Source organism: Gekko japonicus, unplaced genomic scaffold (genome assembly GCF_001447785.1).
Source record: "Gekko japonicus isolate JY-2015 unplaced genomic scaffold, Gekko_japonicus_V1.1 scaffold1748, whole genome shotgun sequence".
Lineage (NCBI taxonomy): Eukaryota > Metazoa > Chordata > Lepidosauria > Squamata > Gekkonidae > Gekko > Gekko japonicus.
The window spans coordinates 4571-23989 of NW_015169832.1; the positions used below are offsets into that span (position 1 = coordinate 4571).

At 50.4% G+C, this 19419-nt stretch overlaps 1 protein-coding gene across 1 annotated transcript in view; it reads right to left on the reverse strand.

Moving 5' to 3' along the window:
- LOC107115541 overlaps positions 1 to 19419 on the reverse strand; it is a gene marked incomplete at its 3' end in the record, with an annotated part of 46631 nt that overhangs the window by 3159 nt on the left and 24053 nt on the right. The window contains exons 6-15 of the mRNA XM_015417274.1: positions 18425 to 18571; positions 15181 to 15264; positions 14905 to 15072; positions 12016 to 12112; positions 11656 to 11879; positions 9216 to 9369; positions 7957 to 8168; positions 6439 to 6556; positions 3605 to 3774; positions 869 to 986 (exon numbers count right to left, since the gene is read on the reverse strand). Coding sequence (XP_015272760.1) covers positions 869 to 986; positions 3605 to 3774; positions 6439 to 6556; positions 7957 to 8168; positions 9216 to 9369; positions 11656 to 11879; positions 12016 to 12112; positions 14905 to 15072; positions 15181 to 15264; positions 18425 to 18571 — 1492 coding nt within the window. The remainder of the gene's footprint in view (positions 1 to 868; positions 987 to 3604; positions 3775 to 6438; positions 6557 to 7956; positions 8169 to 9215; positions 9370 to 11655; positions 11880 to 12015; positions 12113 to 14904; positions 15073 to 15180; positions 15265 to 18424; positions 18572 to 19419) is intronic.

Consider the following 19419-nt stretch of genomic DNA (forward strand, 5'->3'; position numbering starts at 1 on the left):
AGAAGACCACTTCCTCTATGGGAATGTTGACAACAGCCTTAAGTTCAGTTGCACCAGCAGCATCAGGGTATGGATTTGAGACCATTATGGGAAGAACCAGGGCTTTTTTTGTAGAAAAAGCCCAGTAGGAACTCATTAACATAATAGACCACACCCAACAGCAGAGACTCATTAGCATATCAGGCCACACCCCTGATATCACATGTCATTAGCATATTAGGCCACACCCCCATGTTACCAGAAGTGTGGTCATCCAGCCACACCCACCTTTTGCTTCTTATTCTGTTTACTTTGTTGTCAAAACCCAGGGCTTTTTTTGTAGCAGGCCACACACCCCTAATGTAGCCAATCCTAATGAGTTTATGCTGTTGGGTGTGGCCTATTATGCTAGTGAGTCCCTGCTGGGCGTGGCCAACTCAGGAGCCAGCCGGAACTCTGGTCCTGTGCGTTCCTGCCCAAAAATAGCCCTGGGAAGAACTCTATCACTGCTCCCCCCCCCCCAGAAGCTTGAGAATTGGGAACCTGGCCAGGATGCTGAAAGCTCTTTTGAGATAATGGATGGTTAATTCTGGGTGGAACACGCTAACAGGGATCACTGTGAAGAATTATTGCTCGATTAGCTACCAATAAGAGGGCCTATGGCAGGGAAACAAATCCTTATGCTGCCGTGCTTTGTTGAATAGGTTCCACCATCTGAAGTTCAAGACCATTTCTCTACTGGACTGAGCTCTTCTGGACTTTTGAGTGTTCAATATGCCAGGCAGAAGGGTACCTGCAGAACAAAGAGCCTTTTTTTGGGGGGGGGGGGGGGGGATTGGGGGGGGGGGGGGTTGGAAAAGGAGTAGTAGTAGTAGTAGTAGTTGTTTACCAATGAGGTCTTTAGAAGAAAAGCTGCAGGAAACTGAGAAGTCCATCATCTCCGCTTGAGTGACAGGGTCCTTCAGCAGCAGCCGGAAGGTCACCACAATCCCAGAAGAGTAGACTTCCTGGAGGCAGAAAGGATGAGGTCAGTCGCCACGCGTTCCCCGAGGATGAAAGGCGTGCTGTCTTGCCCAAATCCAGGGCACAGAGATGCTTTAGCCCAAGCTGGAGATTTCTAGGTGATACTCAGTTTTGCCCAGAAGTAGTCAAAAGCTAAGCAGAAATATCAAGCACCTTTCATTGAAAGGGATACCCAATGGCCAAGCACTAGTCACTGGCAGAATTAGAAGCTACCAAGAACCAGACCTTTTCAGGGCCATTCAGAGTGAAGGCTGCTGATTTTGCTATGGAGAAGACTCTTCCCCCTTGAGGGTAGAGCACTCAAGTTAACCTCTGGGTGTTTGCATCATCTCCTCCTCCACATATGCTCAGAAATACTTATCACATGAAGCGGCCTTATACTAAGTCAGTCCATCGGTCTATCATGCTCCACCATATCGACTGCGACTGGCGATGGCCCGTGTGACAAGGGGCTGTGGGTCAGTGGAAGAGCATCTGCTCGGGGTGCAGGAGGTCTCAGGTGCCATCCCCGGCATCTTCAGTTGAAAGGATCAGTTTGTAGTAGGTGATGGGAAAGACCTCTGCCTGAGACCCTGAAGAGCCTCTGCCAGCCTGAGTAGACAATACTGACCTTGATGGGAAAAGGGCCGGATTCAGTATAACGCAGCTACGTGTGTGTGTGTTCATGCGGAGGTCATTTCGTAGAAAAAGAGGTGCAGGCGCTCATTAGCATAACTCATTAGCATAACTCGTTTGCATAGGCCACACCCCCTGACATCACCAGAAGTGTGTCAGAAGGCAACACCCACCGCTCAGGCTCCACTGGACTGTTTTGGATTCCTAGCTATTGGGGGAGGGGGGGACGTACAGATCTGTTCCTCGCAGAGGAGGGAGAGCTTGTACCTGAATAAAACTTGGTCTTAAAGGTGCCACTGGACTGTTTTGGACCGGGGGGCTGGAGGGGGGGGGCTCTGCAACTTACCTGGCTGCTTCTTGCTCTGACTGAGGGCTGCTGGGAGGAGGGGGTGGGGCTTGTTGCATGTGCCCGCCCCCCTGGGCTCTTTACTGCCGGAGCTCCGCTCCTGTGCGCTCCAGCAGGAAATGACCCCTGCTTTTATATCACCTGCTACCTGGTCCCTTTTAGCTGCAGGTTGAACCTGGGACCTTCTGTACGCCAGGCCAAGGCTCTAGTACTGAAGCACAGTCACTGGGCTACAGATGGCATTGAAGGGGAATGGGCCCTGAAGGCAGCTAGCTCTGAGTATGAAAGTTGAGTCTTAGACAGCTTCTAGTCGCTTGAAGAAGATAAGGTACCCTTTCTAGTTCCCACAACTGCCACACCCAAAGCAATCCCTAAAGGGCATATTCTTGTATGCTTTCAAGGCTGAAAACTAGGAGTTTTGATCATTGCCTTTTCTTTAACTTTGAAATATATTCATCATTGCACTTTCCTTTATCTTTTATTGATCACTGATAATATATATTGATCACTGCCCTTTGCTTTAGCTTCTAAATATAGCCATGAACAAGAAGATTCAACTACTGGAAGCAGAGGAATTTGGGATTTTAAGAGGCACATCCAAAACCAAAGCATGGCTGTTGCTTACCATGAGCTGGCCAGAGACCGAGATGAGCTGGCCAGAGGCCGAGGTTATTCAGGGAGCAGTCCCAATTGGTGGAGCCAATGCTCCCTTCTAAGCTGTGGAGTCGTGCGAGCAACAATTCTACTTTGTGAGCTCCTGGCACTGAAGTTGTGAACCAGCGATTTGGCCGCTGCATAAATTAGTTTGCCCTGGAGCCCTCCTTCCTGAGCCAAGACAAAGATGTGTGAGCTGGAGGCTAAAAAGCTGAGCTAGCTCACACTAACTTGGCTTAGAGGGTACACTGGATGGAGAAGAGTTCTATGGATGCCATGGACCACCAAAAAAAGACAAATCAGTGGATTCTAGATTAAAGCAAGCCTGAACTCTCCTGAGAAGCTAAAAGGACTAAACTGAAGCTACCGTACTTTGGTCGCATTATGAGAAGACAAGAGTCACTGGAAAAGACAATCATGCTAGGAAAAGTTGAAGGCTACAGGAGATGAGGAAGACCCAACATGAGATGGGTGGACTGTATAGAAATATTGATTTCTAAAAGCCCCTGCCTTCCCCTGGGATGTCTTGCTAATAACCTGCTGTGTTGTATTTCCTGTTGAAGCCCTATGGCCCCACATTTGGCCGGAGAAACTTTATGGCCCTGCCATATAACCACACATTCTTCACACTTCCATGCTGGAAGCTAGGCCAGCATGCCAGAAGCTCACGTAGCCGATGGAGAAGCTGGAGTTGGGGGCCATGTGACTGCAGGCGTGGTTCCCAAACTTCCAGCCTATCCCCACTTGTACCCATGACAACACAGAATTGGCCACCCCCCTGCCCACTAGCTATTGATGGGGCGACGCCTAGCGTCTTTGCTGGATAGGCTGCATCCAGACCTCAACGACTTGAGGCCCCAGCAGCAGAGTGTTCCCAACAAGATCCGCACTTACGAATGCAGTGATACTGTTTTTGCCAGAAACTATGCAGGGGGACAATCGTGGCTTCCAGCCACAGTGACGGAGGGAGTGGGTTCCCGCATGTACGTAGTCCAGCTTGCGGCCGTTGTCGTGGAAGGTGTAGCCGAGCTGGTGGGCTGTCTCCCGAGTCAAGAGAGTGTTCTCCACGAAGGGCAGCCAGTCCTGGTCCACGTTGCCACGTCTCACCACCAAGTAGAGGGCTTCCTCATCACAGGAGCCGGTCGCTTGAGGCAACACTAGAGGACAAGAGACAGTATCTCAAAAGGTGGGAACAGGGCCGGCCCCACCTTATTTTGCACCCTAGGCAAGGATCCCTTCTGGCGCCTCCCCATGCCATGGTGCCCCCCCCTGTGTGCCCACCCGGTCAGAGCCAGTGGGGGGGCTTTTGGCGCGGGGGCGGGTGCAGTTTGGCACCCCTCATCAGGGCGCTCAGAGAAGAGGCTGACCAGCACAACCCGTTGCTCCCCCGGCCCTGCTGCTGCTCTTGCTGCAGCTGCCAGTCCCCGGCTGTGAGGAAGAGGAGAAGGAGGAGAAGCGCTCTGCTGGGAAGCCGAGGGGGCAGGCAGGGAGAAGTTAGTTGGCCAAAGAGGTGGCGGTTGGCAGAGGCAGAGGCGGCGGGGGTCACCTGGCTGCAGAAATGCAGGGCTTTTGCAGGCGTGGTGGTTTGGCGCCCCAAAGGGCTGGCGCGCCCTAGGCGAACGCCTAGTTAGCCTAGTGAGTGAGCCGGCCCTGGGTGGGAACACTGCTCAGACACATCAGGGCTCCGCTGCTTATATTCTTTCTGTCTCGCCATTGCTTCTGTTCCACTATTTCACTATCGCTGCTCCTTCCCCCAATTAGTAGGAGAGGCAGAGTTGAATCCTCGAACAGTAATCTTAGCACAGAGTTAGTGTTGCTTTAAGTTTGACAACATCAGACACTGGAGGCCCAAGGCTTTGTGGGAGGCCTAATAATAACTGTGTGGTGCGAAGTCGCAACTGGACACACCTTGTAGGCTTTTCAAGGCAAGAGACAGACAGAAGCGCTTTGCCATTGGCTGCCTCTGTGTAGCAACCCTGGACTTCCTTGGTGGTCTCCCATCCAAACGTTAACCATGGTGGACCCCCGCTTAGCTTCCAAGAAGCTTTGATGAGATCAGGCTAGGACTTTTAGACCCTTTACAACAGCCCTCCCACCTTCTGACTGTGACACAGAGACTCAAAGATCTCCCTTCCTACTTGTGTCTGATGAAGAAAGCTTGGACTCGCAAAAGCTTACATCAGGAGTGGCCAAAATGTGGCTCGGGAGCCACACGCGGCTCTTTCACACACATTGTGTGGCTCTCGGCAGGGCCGCTGGGGAAGCGAAGGGGAGGCCTGCCTCCCCGATCGGTCTTCCCTTCCCCAACCAGAGTTCCCCTCCCCGGGTAGGCTTGTTGGCGCCCCTAAGGGCCGGCGCGCCCTAGGCGAACGCCTAGTTAGCCTAGTGAGTGAGCTGGCCCTGGGTGGGAACACTGCTCAGACACATCAGGGCGCCGCTGCTTATATTCTTTCCGTCTCGCCATTGCTTCTGTTCCACCATTTAACTATCGCTGCTCCTTCCTCCAATCAGTAGGAGAGGCAGAATTGAATCCTTGAACAGTCATCTCAGCACAGAGTTAATGTTGCTTTAAGTTGGACAACATCAGACACTGGAGGCCCAAGGCTTTGTGGGAGGCCTAACAATAACTGTGTGCTGCGAAGTCGCAACTGGACATACCTTGTCGGGTTTTCAAGGCAAGAGACAGACAGAAGCGCCATTGGCTGCCTCTGCGTAGCAACCCTGGACGCCCTTGGTGGTCTCCCATCCAAACGTTAACCATGGTTGACCCCCGCTTAGCTTCCAAGAAGCTTTGATGAGATCAGGCTAGTACTTTTAGACCCTTTACAACAGCCCTCCCACCTTCTGACTGTGACACAGAGACTCGAAGACCTCCCTTCCTACTTGTGTCTGATGAAGAAAGCTTGGACTCGCAAAAGCTTACATCAGGAGTGGCCAAAATGTGGCTCGGGAGCCACACGCGGCTCTTTCACACATATTGTGTGGCTCCTGGCAGGGCCGCTGGGGAAGCGAAGGGGAGGCCTGCCTCCCCGATCGGTCTTCCCTTCCCCAACCAGAGTTCCCCTCCCCGGGTAGGCTTGAGGTGGGGGGTGGGGGGGAAGCAGAGAAAGAAAGCAACTTTAAACGTGTTCTCAAAGCCCCCCCCCCCAAGCCTACAAATAAATATCATTATCGTTATCTGTTTTTACCCCTTTTGTTTTTTATTTTTGGCCGTCTCGTTTAATGGTAATAGAAAGCAAATCTACATATTTTTCAATAAAAACGTGTGTAATATTTGTTCATGTCTTGCGGCTCCCAAACATCTGATGTTTATTCTATGAGGCTCTTAAGCAAGTTTGACCACCCCTGGCTTATACACTGAATCTCTTGTCGTTCTCTAAGGTGCTGTTGGATTCAGCTCTTAACTGTTCCACTGCAGACCAGCACAGCTCCCCTCTGAAAGTATGCCTAGATATTTGGCACCCTTTTTTGCAAAAGGAGTCTAGGAATAACTATATGGGTCCTTCTACACCCCTTGTTCTCCTTGCCTGTCCTAAACAAAGATATTTACTTCATGGCTGACACTTCTACCGTTACAAATCTAAAATCTGGCAGCATCTACATTTGGTTGTCAGCAGGGGTCATTTCGTAGAAAAAGAGGTGCAGGAGCTCATTAGCATAACTCATTAGCATAGGCCACCCCCCCCCAGGCTCAGAACATTGTGATAGCAGCTCGGCACCAATGCTGGAACCTCCACCTGCCACCATACCAAATCATTCTGTTGCAATATGCCGTCCATTGCAGATCCACCAAAATGAGGACCAATCCCAGCCCAACTCACCTGCATCCTCGACTAGGGCAACAAGAGTGACTGGGACTTCGAAGGGGTCTGTGTGGGGGCTCACGCTGAACCCAAACGTGACATTTAAGGTATAATTCCTGACAGGACCCGACACATACTGGAAAGAGAATGGGAGATTTGGGTTAGCCAACACGAAGCGTCACCGACCAGCTGGCTGGCCACCACCAGAAGATTAACAGTTCTCAAGGGAGATGTTCTACGTAGGAAGGAGGTCCCAGCTCTATTCTGGACTGTAGCTCATGAGCTGAGTGGGTTGGCCAGTTAGATGCTCAACAGCTCCTGGTTTTTATTCGAAGAACTGGGCAAGTAGGTAAGTCGAAAGGCCACACGATCCTACTTCCAGTGGGTTGTCTACAGCTGGGAGGGTCACAAGCTGTTCAGATCGTGAACTTGTCACATGCCGATGTACGTGGCACATTGTTACAAGTACAAAACCCCCCAACCCAGATGAGTCCCTGCTCCAGATGAGGTTGGGCAAAGTGGTTTGCATCCATTCTGATCTCCTGAGCTTACGCATCCCTCCTTGTAATTCTGAGGAAGAACAAGTTGGAGGAGGAAGTTCAGACCATCAACGGGCATGAAAGTCCATCACCTCCTCACAACAGGACTTTGCCTAACATGACACAAATCATAAGGATTCAGGTTTAAGGGACTACTGAACAAAACAACTTCCTCTCCTACATCTCAAAGAGGAAGCAGACTTGCATGGATTTGCCCAGGGGTCATTTCGTAGAAAAAGAGGTGCAGGAGCTCACTCGCATAACTTATTTGCATATGCCATACCCCCTGACATCACCGGAAGTGTGTCAGAAGGCAGCACCCACCGCTCAAGCTCCACTGGGCTGTTTTGGATTGCTAGCTACTGGAGCTTGTACCTGACTAAAACATGGTCTTAAAGGTGCCACTGAACTGTTTTGGATCGGGAATCTCCTGAGCTTATGCATCCCTCCTTGTAATTCTGAGGAAGAAGTTCAGACCATCAATGGGCATGAAAGTCCATCACCTCCTCAGAACAAGACTTTGCCTAACATGACACAAATCATAAGGCTTCAGGTTTAAGGGACTACTGAACAACAACAACAACTTCCTCTCCTACATCTCAAAGGGGAAGCAGACTTGCATGGATTTGCCCAACCCAGACCCTGGGAGCCCACCCGAGATCCCGGGAGCCCATCGCACCACTGGAACAGAAACTGGCTGACTTCTGGTTTCCAGTAGGCAACGTAGAGGGCGGGTCGGCACGTACTGTAGCACAAAGGCATCTAGGTCACAAAGCCTGAAATAGTTGCTTAAAAAGTTTAGATCTCCCAAGTAACGCTCTATTTAAAGCCCTAAAGAATGAAAAGCTTTCAAGCCAACCGGCTCGCACATCAGGAGTTGTTCAAAATAGAAATACCGTGGAGTGTCACCCAAGTTGACCGGTGGCCATTATGCGTCCAGGCTTCATTAGCGATGTGTGCATCTTCTAGGTGTAAACCAGCTAGAGGCAGGACTCACCTGTTTCTTGACTCCGGGTGTGTCGAAAGGGATCTGTAGGATGAAGTCATTGCTGCTGTTGGGATGCCTGTTTCCGACTACCTTACAGCCCTGCTTTTCAACCTCTGGCAGTGACCAGGGGCCCGAATCATCCACTTTCACACTGACCAGCTCCACATCTGGTAGGAAGGGCCCAATGGACACATTGAAGAGCTGGAGAGGGATGTTGCTGCCTGCACGGTAAAGGTAACTATCAGCCAGGGCAGGTCCACATGAACGCATGAAGCGGCCCTATACGGAATCAGACCCTTGGTCCGTCAAGGTCAGTGCTATCCACTCGGACTGGCAGTGGCTCTCCCGGGTCTCAAACAGAGGTCTTCCACATTGCTTACTACCTACTTACTACCCGATCCTTCTAACTGGAGATGCCGGGGATCGAGCCTGGAACCCTCTGCTTGCCAAGCAGAAGCGCTATCACTGAACCGTCGTTTCCCTTGCAAGCTCAACAAGGGAGGCCGTTTCTTGACGTCTCCCACCTGCTCAGTCAGCAAGTATGGACCCTTCCGCTTCCTGGAGAAGAAAGGAACATCTTCACTTCCCAAGGGGGCACTCCTGCCCAGTCTTTTCTGTTACCACAAGAAGCCGAGCCGTTCGCCTCTTTAGGTAGGGCCCACCCTTCCTGCAGGACCTTCATCTCATCTTGGATCACGGGTCATACTTCTTCTGCACCTCATCTAACTGAAAGGCTGCTTCCCTCTAAGCTGTGGAGTCTTGGGAGCAAAAATTCTACTTTGTGAGCGACTGGCATTGAAAGTTGTGAGCGAGCCATTTGGCTACTGCATAAATTAGTTTGCTCTGGAGCCATCCCTTCCTGAGCGAAGGCAAAAATGCTACTTTGTGTGCTGGAGGCTAAAAAACTGTGAGCTGGCTCACACTAACTCAGCTTAGAGGGAACACTGCTGCTGACCTAGAGGGGCAGTTCAAGGAGGGACCCCCCACCACTCACACAAACAACAGGCCGGTGAGAAACTTCTGGACATATTCAGAATCTCCTCCAGATACTCTGCTGCTGAGGGCTGTGTGCCCGGTCTTTATCCGTGCCATGCTCGGCAGGGTTGAATTCACCTGGATTCATGCAGTTGAACCTGAGCCTAGTCAAACTGGCCTTTCCCCCCATAGCAAGCAGGTATTGGGGTGGCCTTTCCAACACCCAGCCCCCCAACACCTGGGGGCAGCCTTCGTATCGACTTTGTTGGCTTTATTCACAACGAACGACTTACTATCTTTAATTACGATTGGTGCAGGCTGCACAGGTGTGCTGATCTCTTTCAGGATGGTGTGCTTTGTGACGCCCCTCCGGTCGTCTTCCCACAGGTGCTCAACAAAGGGGTTGATTTTGTAGGAGGTCACCAGTTGCCCAGCAGCTACGTAGCTCTACAGGAAGAAAGAACAACCTATCAATAGTGAGGAGGGCCCACTGCTCTGACCTATGGGACGGAAAGCTCTCCTTGTTCCTGGTGCATTCACCCAGCCAGTATCGAGAGCCAATGCGGTAAAATGGCTAGAGCAGAGGGGTCAAACTCATTTGTTCCATCTGGCTGGGTCATGTATGCCAGGAAACATCACGCCAAGATATAAACTTTATAAAGGACAGCAGCTGGCAAGCTCCGAGTTGGTCCGAGAGCCAGCTTGGTGTAGTGGTTAAGTGTGCGGACTCTAATCTGGGAGAACCGGGTTTGATCCCCCACTCCTCCACTTGCACCTGCTGGTGTGACCTTGGGCCAGTCACAAGCTCTGGCACAGCTGTCCTTGAAAAAGAGCCATTTGTGTCAGAGTTCTCTCAGCCCCGCCCACCTCACAGGGTGTCTGTTGTGGGGAGGGGAAGGGAAAGGAGTTTGTAAGCCGCTCTGAGACTCCGAGTGAAGGGCGGGGTATAAATCCAATCTCTTCTTCTTGGTTTGTCCTCACTGCAAGGTCCCACAGGCCAAGCAAAGCCCGATAAACCAGAGATGCCGGTGCAGCAGCGGCCAACTCTGGCCAAAGCATGGTGGGGTGATGCTGGGGGTTAAGTCAGAAACTTTCAGCAAGCCATGCCACCCATGTTCCCTCTAAGCTGTGGAGTCTCGTGAGCAAAAATTCTACTCTGTGAGCGACTGGCATCAAAGTTGTGAGCGAGCGACTTGGCTACTGCATAAATTAGTTTGCTCTGGAGCCCTCCTTCCTGAGCTAAGACAAAAATAGGTGAGCGGGAGGCTAAAAAACAGTGAGCTTGCTCACACTAACTCAGCTTAGGGGGAACACTGCATGCCACCCGAATGTGGCCGCAGTCACCCTGCATGCCACACAGCCCCAAGCCGCCCAGTGGCCAGTATAACTGGAGATCACCAGCACTACCTCGGGAACACTTGACCTAGCCCCATATTTATGCATAACCTCAGTCCCTGACATTTTGTGGTTGGCTCCCCCTCCTATGGCAACCATTTTCTGGCTGGGCCCATCAACTTGTGACAGGATGCCAATGGTGCCTGCAGGCTCAAAAAGGTTGGGGACCCCCCTGGGGGTACTCTGTCAGACTCAGGCTGGTTTATGACTGTGCTAATCAATGTATTGCAATTTATGGTCTCCATCTGTTCTATGTCTTGTTGCTTATCGCTGCCCTCGCTGCCATGTCTTTCCTACGGGAGGGGGAAGGTGTGAATGTCTGGCTGTGTGAATGGGGGAGTAGGATTGCTGCTATTACTCTGTAACATCTTTCCCATAACAAGTCCGCAGGGCTCTTTTTGTAGACAAAGCCCAGCATAATAGGCCACACCCAACAGTAAAACGCATTAGCATATTAGGCACCACCCTGACAGCACAGCTCATTAGCATATTAGGCCGCACCCCCATGTTACCAGAAGTGTGGTCATCCAGCCACACCCACCTTTCCCTTCTTATTCTGTTGACCTTGTTTGTTGTCAAAACCCAGGGCTTATTTTGTAGCAGGAACTCCTTTGCATGTTAGGCCACACACCCCTAACGTAGCCAATCCTAATGAATTTCTGCTATCGGGTGTGGCCTATTATGCTAATGAGTTCCTGCTGGGCGTGGCCAACTCAGGAGCCAGCCGGAACTCCGTTCCTGTGCGTTCCTGCCCAAAAATAGCCCTGAACAAGTGTAATCACCAATTACAATGCTTTGTAACATCTTTCCCATAACAAGTGCACAGCAGGATGTCCTTGAAGACTTGAAGATAACAACTTTTGCAGGGCTAGCTGAATAGATGTAATTATCAAAGGGTGTGTGTGAATGACCGTATGTTTGGAATGTGAGGTTTGACTATACCTTGAGTTCCTTTCACTTTATGCCTTAGTCTTAGCAAGGAGTTCATCCTTGCTGCTATCCAGTTCTCTTTCCAATAAAACCTTTCTTCAAAGAGTTGTGGTTTGAGAGTGGATTCACTGGGAACCCGACAGATACTGTCAGAGACCCTGTGTGGTGTAGCGGTTAAGAGAGTCAAATTAGTACCTTGAAGACACAGGTTCAAATCCTCACTTGTATTATGGAACCTCGCTGGGTGACCTTGGGCCGGTCACACTCAGAGCCTAGCCTAGCCTAACCTCACAGAGTTGTTGCAGAGGCTAAAATGGAGGAGAGGAGATTGCTATAAGCTGCTCTGGGTCCCCAGCGGGAAGCAAGATGAGGGACGAATGAATGAACAAAATAAAATATCAGACCGACCTTATAAGTACCGCCCACGGCACCAATGGGTATCTGCAGGGTGATAGCATCCTTGTCACTGGCCAGCAAGTATCCTCGAGCAGCGATCTCTTCAGCAGGCAGCTTGGACAGGTCGACCCCCACCTCCACACGCAGCTCCTTGACATTGCTCACTCCCACCATGAGAGGAGACAAGTCTTTCGGGATAGTCCAGGTGATGGTCTCATCCGTGTACATCACTCCATCTATGGGGGAAAACAGGTTATGGCTCACCCCTCTATCCTCGAAGGTCCCCCTACAGGCTTAAATCTGAAGCGTCTACCAACAGTGTGGGGTTAAGGTCCCAAGAGCTGGAGTAATCTTCTCCCTTGTTCTTCCTACCTATGGGACAGGCCACAGCAGTATCTATAACCAGGACCATCCAGCGCTGCTTGAAGTAAGTGCTGGACCTCACTACAGAGAAGGGGACACCGTGGACCTAAAAAAAAAAAAAAAAGGTCAGCAAGCACGAGAAAGTGGACCAAGGACATGTCCAGCGGCAGATTCGGCTAAAGAACTGTGCACTTGTGGAACGTGAGAGGCTGCATCTAAGTTGCATGCTGCAGGATTCTGAACTTCTGAACATTTATTGATTGTTTGTGATATGTATAGTCTACCTTTCTCACAGAGACTCATGGTGGATTACTGTTGGGATTCTGAGATTCAAGATCGATGGTCGTTTTGCAAACACAAGAGCCCCATTAGTAGAAAAATATCTTTACTACAAAACAAAATAAAACATGGGTAAGGTACTTTGGATAAAAGAAATAAAATGAAAAGGTTACATACTTGCAGTTACTCTCAGTACTAAATGCTAACAGCTACATCTTTCTATCTTTGGTAGCTTCTAGAGGGGAGCTTCCTGTCTGATTCACACAAAGAGCCATAAACCTTGTGAATACATGAATGCTAGATCAAAGCATTTCCACAAACAAGTTGTTAGTTGACCAATACAAAGGTTACAGATCACTTCATTAGAGTAAACAACTCCCACAAACTTTCCCACTGTAGAATACATTATGTAACGTAACATCTTGTTTCCTAACAAACAACATTTAACTCTGTAATGACTGAAGTGAAAGCAACTTGAAATTCCAGCAATTACACATAGTAAGCCAATACGCTCACAACAATGGGATGTTCAGTAACCAATGTGTTATGATTTCAGAAATCTGGAATCCTGAGAAAGAACTGAAGCACAGTATTAAGTATTCCCATGACCAGGGGTCATTTCGTAGAAAAAGAGGTGCAGGAGCTAATTAGCATAACTTATTTGCATATGCCACATACCCTGCCATCACCGGAAGTGTGTCAGAAGGCAACACCCACCGCTCAGGTGCCACTGGACTGTTCTGGATTGCTAGCTATTGGGGGGGGGCATGCAGATCTGTCCTGGCAGAAGAGGGAGAGCTTGTACCTGAATAAAACTTGATCTTAAAGGTCCCACTGGACTGCTTTCAACTGGTGGGCCGGGGGGCTCTGCAACTTACCTGGCTGCTTCTTGCTCTGACTGAGGGCTGCTGGGAGCAGGGGGCGGGGCTAGTTGCATGTGCCCGCCCCCGGGCTCTTTACTGCCGGAGCTCTGCTCCTGTACTCTCCTGCAGGAAATGACCCCTGCCCATGACTACTAAGCAGTGCAAACCACCACAGCAAAAGGATCTCCACTGTGTGACTGAAGGGAAGCTGTGGCAGCCATTTTGTGGCTGGCTCTGCCTTAGGGTTGCCAGGTCTGAGTTGGAAAATACCTGGAGACTTTGGGGGTGGATCCAGGAGAGGGCGGGGTTTGGGGAGGGGAGGGGCCTCAGCAGGGTACAAGGCCACAAAGTCCACACTTCAAAGCAGCCATTTGCTCCAGGGGAGCTGATCTCTGTCAGCTGAAGATCAGTTGTGAAAGCGGGAGATCCCCAGTCCCCGCCTGGAGGCTGGCAACCATACTCTGCCTCCTGCGGGAGCCATTTTGTGGCAGCCATTTTGTCACTGTGCCCACCACACTGGGTCAGAATCTCAAAGGCACACCCCCCAGGCTCAAAAAGGCTGTGGACCCCTGAACTAGAGAGGGATATTCCCCTTTGCTGGGATACGCCTGTCATCAAACGGCTATTTATTTAGCATTCTAGGTTTGGCTATGGCAAAAGTGTAAGAGGTTTCCTGGCTGCAGAGGCAAACTGGATCAGCCAACCCGAGTTTGTATCAGCGGAAGAACAAGCGACTGGCAGAAAGCGGTAGCAAGAATCTCCCTGTGACCAAAGCAGAGTCCCTACTGGAGGGTGCAGCTGTAAGCAAAGGGGCTGCAACGTTTTAACTAATCCGTGGCTCTTAAAATCACGGTATAAAGTTTGTACAAACACCATGGGTGACAGGTACCCTCTTAGCTTCCAGTCCAGTAGCACCGTAGCGACCAACCAGAGTTTCAGGTAGGGTTGCCAAAACCCCTTGGTGCAGGCAGGGTTCCCCCGGTTTTGGGCACGCCTCTCCCCCCAATTCACCCCCGCTTACCCACAGGAAGTCGGAAATTATCGTGACGTGCCTATGTAAACCGGAAGTGACATGGGCACGGTAGGGAAGTCGGGGGGGGGCGATGCTCTGCCTTTTGGGCAAAAAAATCGACGATTTGAAGCCAATTCCACCATAGAGTTCTGCCCAGAAACGAGAGCGTCACCTCCAAAGTCCCTGACGTGCCTACGTCACTTCCGGGTTATGTAGGCCTGTCACAGTGCCCCTCCCCGCTCCTGGGAAGCTCCCCCTCTTCCCCACTGGTGTGACGGTCGGACCTGGCAACCCTGCTTTCAGGGTATAAGCTTTCGAGAGTCAGAGCTCCCTTCATGGGACATGAGGAGAGTAGAAATGGAGATCTCTGTATCCAAAGTTGGGAAGGGTGTCACAGAGAACGCTTGCAAAGGACGCAAAGGTTCCGCGCATATCGTCGCTTGTAATCAGCTTGATTACAGCAGAGTGGAAATGCTCGGGGGCAGGAAATTAGCATCGATAGTGAGATAAGAACCCTATGTCCCTATTCAGACCTGGGGGCAGGGGTCCATTGTTCTGTACCATCTTGGGATTCCTTCTTGTACAAACGAACGCTCCAGTAGTGTGCCTGTCGCTATGTGATCCATCATCTAAGAACCAAGTCATTCATCTGTCTCTCATCAGGTGACGCCCCGAGTCCCAGTTCCCCCTCCAGCTTCCTCTGTTTCACAAGAACACTCATCTTCCCATCCACGGGAAACCCACCTCCATCTTCTGAGCTTCCGTTGAGTTGTAGGAAGCCCTCAACACAATCCTCGAGTCCGTGGTGTTGACTCCGTACCCAACAGCATGCGCTTGCTCAACCTGCATCTCCTTCTTCTGGGTGTCCATGTGGAAGACGATTTGCCAGATAGATGGTGGACCTGCTTTGACCTATAGAGAGGCAGTAACAGTCTAAGAGTCTCTATACTCCTCCACATTAGTGCCCTTCCTCAAGTCCCGCTATCGAGCCTCTTCGGCTAAGCCGTGGGCAGAAGTTACCTCTGGGAAGGCAGCCGCCCAGTCTTCAGGCTGATCTTGAAGATAGCCATCAGAGATCAGTGGTACGTCCCTCCTTACAGAAACCTGAAAGTGTGGGAAGAACATAATTGAGACGCTCTGGAGAACCTGTCATCTGTGACTGCTGTCTTCTACTTCTTACACAGGTTGTCAACTAACCTAAGAAGTCAGCTGCAGGGCTCTACTTCAGACTTGTTCTAGGTCCAAAGCCCCACAGGGTACTAATGTTTTCATTGATGTTAAAAGTAGGCCAGTTCACGCACGAGGAATAATGGGGTGAGGGGGCTGTCAAGGAGTTTGACCTGGAGTGGCTTCTTCAGTTAAATCTCCACAAAGACAACTGACCCATTAATCCCAGTGCAACTCACCAGAAAGGCACAGCGGGCCTACCACAGATTTATAAACCCTCGTTTTTTTCCTGCTACTTGCCTTGGATGCCAGAAACATAAAGGAAGGAAAGAAGAGAAGGGATTGGATTTCTACCCCGCCCTTCACTACCCGAAGGAGTCTCAGAGCCGCTGACAATCTCCTTTCCCTTCCCCTCCCCACAACAGACACCCTGTGAGGTAAAAGAAGAAGAAGAGATTGGATTTATACCCCGCCCTTCACTTGGAGTCTCAGAGCGACTTACAAACTCCTTTCCCTTCCCCTCCCCACAAGGGACACCTTGTGAGGTGGGTGGGGCTGAGAGAACTCTGACACAAACTGCTCTTTTTCAAGGACAGCTGTGCCAGAGCTTGTGACTGACCCAAGGTCACATCAGCAGGTGCAAGTGGAGGAGTGGGGAATCAAACCCGGTTCTCCCAGATTAGAGTCCGCACACTTAACCACTACACCAAACTGGCTCTCACCAAAGTAGGCCAGTTCACTCACGAGGAATAATGGGGCGAGGGGGCTGTCAAGGAGTTTGACCTGGAGTGGCTTCTTCAGTTAAATCTCCACAAAGACAACTGACCCATTAATCCCAGTGCAACTCACCAGAAAGGCACAGCGGGCCTACCACAGATTTATAAACCCTTGTTTTTCTCTGCTACTTGCCTAGGACGCCAGAAACATAAAGGAAGAAAAGAAGAGAAGGGATTGGATTTCTACCCCGCCCTTCACTACCCGAAAGAGTCTCAGAGCCGCTGACAATCTCCTTTCCCTTCCCCTCCCCACAACAGACACCCTGTGAGGTAGGTGGGGCTGAGAGAGCTCTTTCGAGGACTGCCCTTGAGAGAACAGCTCTGACAGAGCTTGGAGAAACAACGACTGAGGGGTGACATGATTGAGGTTTATAAGATTATGCATGGGAAAGAGCAGGTAGAGAAAGAGGTACTTTTCTCCCTTTCTCACAATACAAGAACTCGTGGGCACTCCATGAAATTGCTGAGCGGTCAGGTTAGAACACATAACAGGAAGTCCTTCTTCACCCAAAGAGTGATTAACACTTGGAATTCACTGCCACGGGAAGTGGTGGCGGCTACAAGCATGGACGGCTTCAAAAGGGAATTAGATAAGCAGATGGAGCAGAGGTCCATCAGTGGCTACTAGCCACAAGGTATAGATAGGGGCTCTGGGGCAAGTGATGCTCTGTCTTCTTGGTGCTTGGGGGGGGGGGTCAACAGTGGGAGGGCTTCTAATGTCCTGGCCCCACTGGTGGACCTCCTGATGGCACCTGGTATTTCTGGCCACTGTGTGACACAGAGTGTTGGACTGGATGGGCCTTTGGCCTGATCCAACATTGGCGTCTCTTATGTTCTTATGTTCTTATGAGTGGGGAATCAAACGCCGGTTCTCCCAGATTAGAGTCCACGCTCCTAACCACTGCACCAAACTGTAGATCAGTTCAGACACCCAGCAGACCGCTGTTCATGATGGATGAGCTGCATGTGACTTGAGGTGGAGGGCCCAGCCGTTTAGTCAAGGACACTTATCCAGGTCAGCTCTTTCTCCAGAGAGGCCCCCCTGCGGCTTTTAGTGGCTCCCTCCCTGCCCTTTTGCACTCCAGTCTTTTTTTGCTAGATGTTCTCCTAGACCACAGCTAGGGAGAAGTAAAGATAAGGCGTCACAAGTAGACCTTACAGGAGGGCCTTCTCCTCACTGTGAGCTCCAAGATCAACAAGTCTTCAACAGTGGGAGGGCTTCTAATGTCCTGGCCCCACTGGTGGACCTCCTGATGGCACCTGGTATTTCTGGCCACTGTGTGACACAGAGTGTTGGACTGGATGGGCCTTTGGCCTGATTCAACACTGGCATCTCTTATGTTCTTATGTCCTTCTCCTTCACCAGGCTGGGCAACATGGCCCTTCTTTGCTTCCAAGAGCTTAGGAAGAATACACACCTGGCAAAAACTTTGCTTTCCATCCTGGATTGCTTAGTGGAGCTTGAAGGTTTAGCTCCAGATAGCATCTTAACTGAGCATCCAAAACCTGAGATTGACAGGTGCTGGTCAAACCCTAATTGCACCTCCAGAAACGTCTACGGTTAAACTTCCCAACAGGAAGTCGGAATAAAAAATCCATTCCAAGCCCAGTGTTCTATGTTTGTTTTTAACTGAACACTACTCTTGAGCTCACAGCTCAAAGACCACCGTTTGCTACATGCCTAATGCTTGCCTATGACTGCACCAAGGATATCCCATGTTTCAGCCACCTGACTAATGCAGGTTGTCCCCCCCTCAATGATTCTACATTAGGTTGCCCTCTTATGCACAGACCATTAACAATCTATATCCCCCCAACCCCCAAAAAATCTGCTTTATGTTAAACTCATTAAAAATGTTATTTCCTGGGCAGGAAACTACAAGCACAAGCGGTTTCTTGTGTCTGAAGGGGAAAATAGCACAACTGCATGACTTTGGTGAAAAGCTGGTCAGTTATTATTTTCATATTTTGATGACCCCAAGGGGCTACTCCCTGGCAACAGGTCGGGATAACAGAAGATAATTGCCTGCCTCTGCAAATAGGAGGACTTTTTAAAAAGGTTGTTAAAGGTATTGCATTATTCCTATCCAGCATTACTCATGCTCTTTAAAAAAAAATCAGAACAGAACCAGCTACAGATCAGCCTACCTTTTGGGAAGGGGGGAGTGCATCAGAGGTGTCTGCAAATATGTGTGTGTGTGTGGGGGGTTTAAATTAAAAGTATTGTGTTATTTTTATGCAGTGCTGCATTACCCATGCTCCTCAAAAATTTTTAAAAAAACATAACCCCAAGGGCCATTAAGCCTGCTAAAAAGACTCACTTCCATGTAGTTTTCCTCACATAGTATTTCCCGAGGCTGCCATGGGCCGTAAGAACACTTCACGGGGACCACCAGTGGAATTGCATCATGCATCTCTGGGCTTGTGGCTGCCAGGATTTGGAACGTCAGACTGAACTGCTCATCACCCTGAGGACACAAGAGTAGGAAGAACACACTTGTTAATCAAAGCCTTCATTCTATAATACATTGTGAAGCCTCCAACACTGATCAGCTCAGCAGGCATGGAATGTTCATCAACACTCCAACTGCTGGGAAACAAAGACGACAGAAGGTTTGTGGCACAGTTTGTGTGGCGAAGGGAAAAGTAGTATTTAATTCAGGGGTCATTTCGTAGAAAAAGAGGTGCAGGAGCTCATTAGCATAACTGATTAGCATAACTTATTTGCATTTGCCACACCCCCTGACATCACCGGAAGTGTGTCAGAAGGCAACACCCAATGCTCAGGCTTCACTAGACTGTTTTGGATTGCTAGCTATTGGGGGGGGGGGAACGTGCAGATCTGTCCCTCACAGAGGAGGGAGACCTTGTATCTGAATAAAACTTGGTCTTAAAGGCGCCACTGGACTGTTTTGGACTGGGGGGCCGGGGGCAGCTCTGCAGCTTACCTGGCTGCTTCTTGCTCTGACTGAGGGCTGCTGGGAGCAGGGGGTGGGGCTTGTTGCATGTGCCCGCCCCCTGGGCTCTTTACTGCCGGAGCGCCGCTCCTGTGCACTCCTGCAGGAAATGACCCCTGCTTGTCCCATAGCATCCTCTACCTTCTGGGACTTTATCCTAGTCCTTAGCTTTCCCCACAACTGTCCAGAGGTTGGCCTTCTTTGGCTGTAGTTATTCAGGGGTCATTTCTTGCAGGACCGCACAGGAGCGGAGCTCCGGCAGTAAAGAGCCCAGGGGGAGGGCACGTGCAACAAGCCCCACCCCCTGCTCCCAGCAGCCCTCAGTCAGAGCAAGAAGCAGCCAGGTAAGCTGCAGAGCT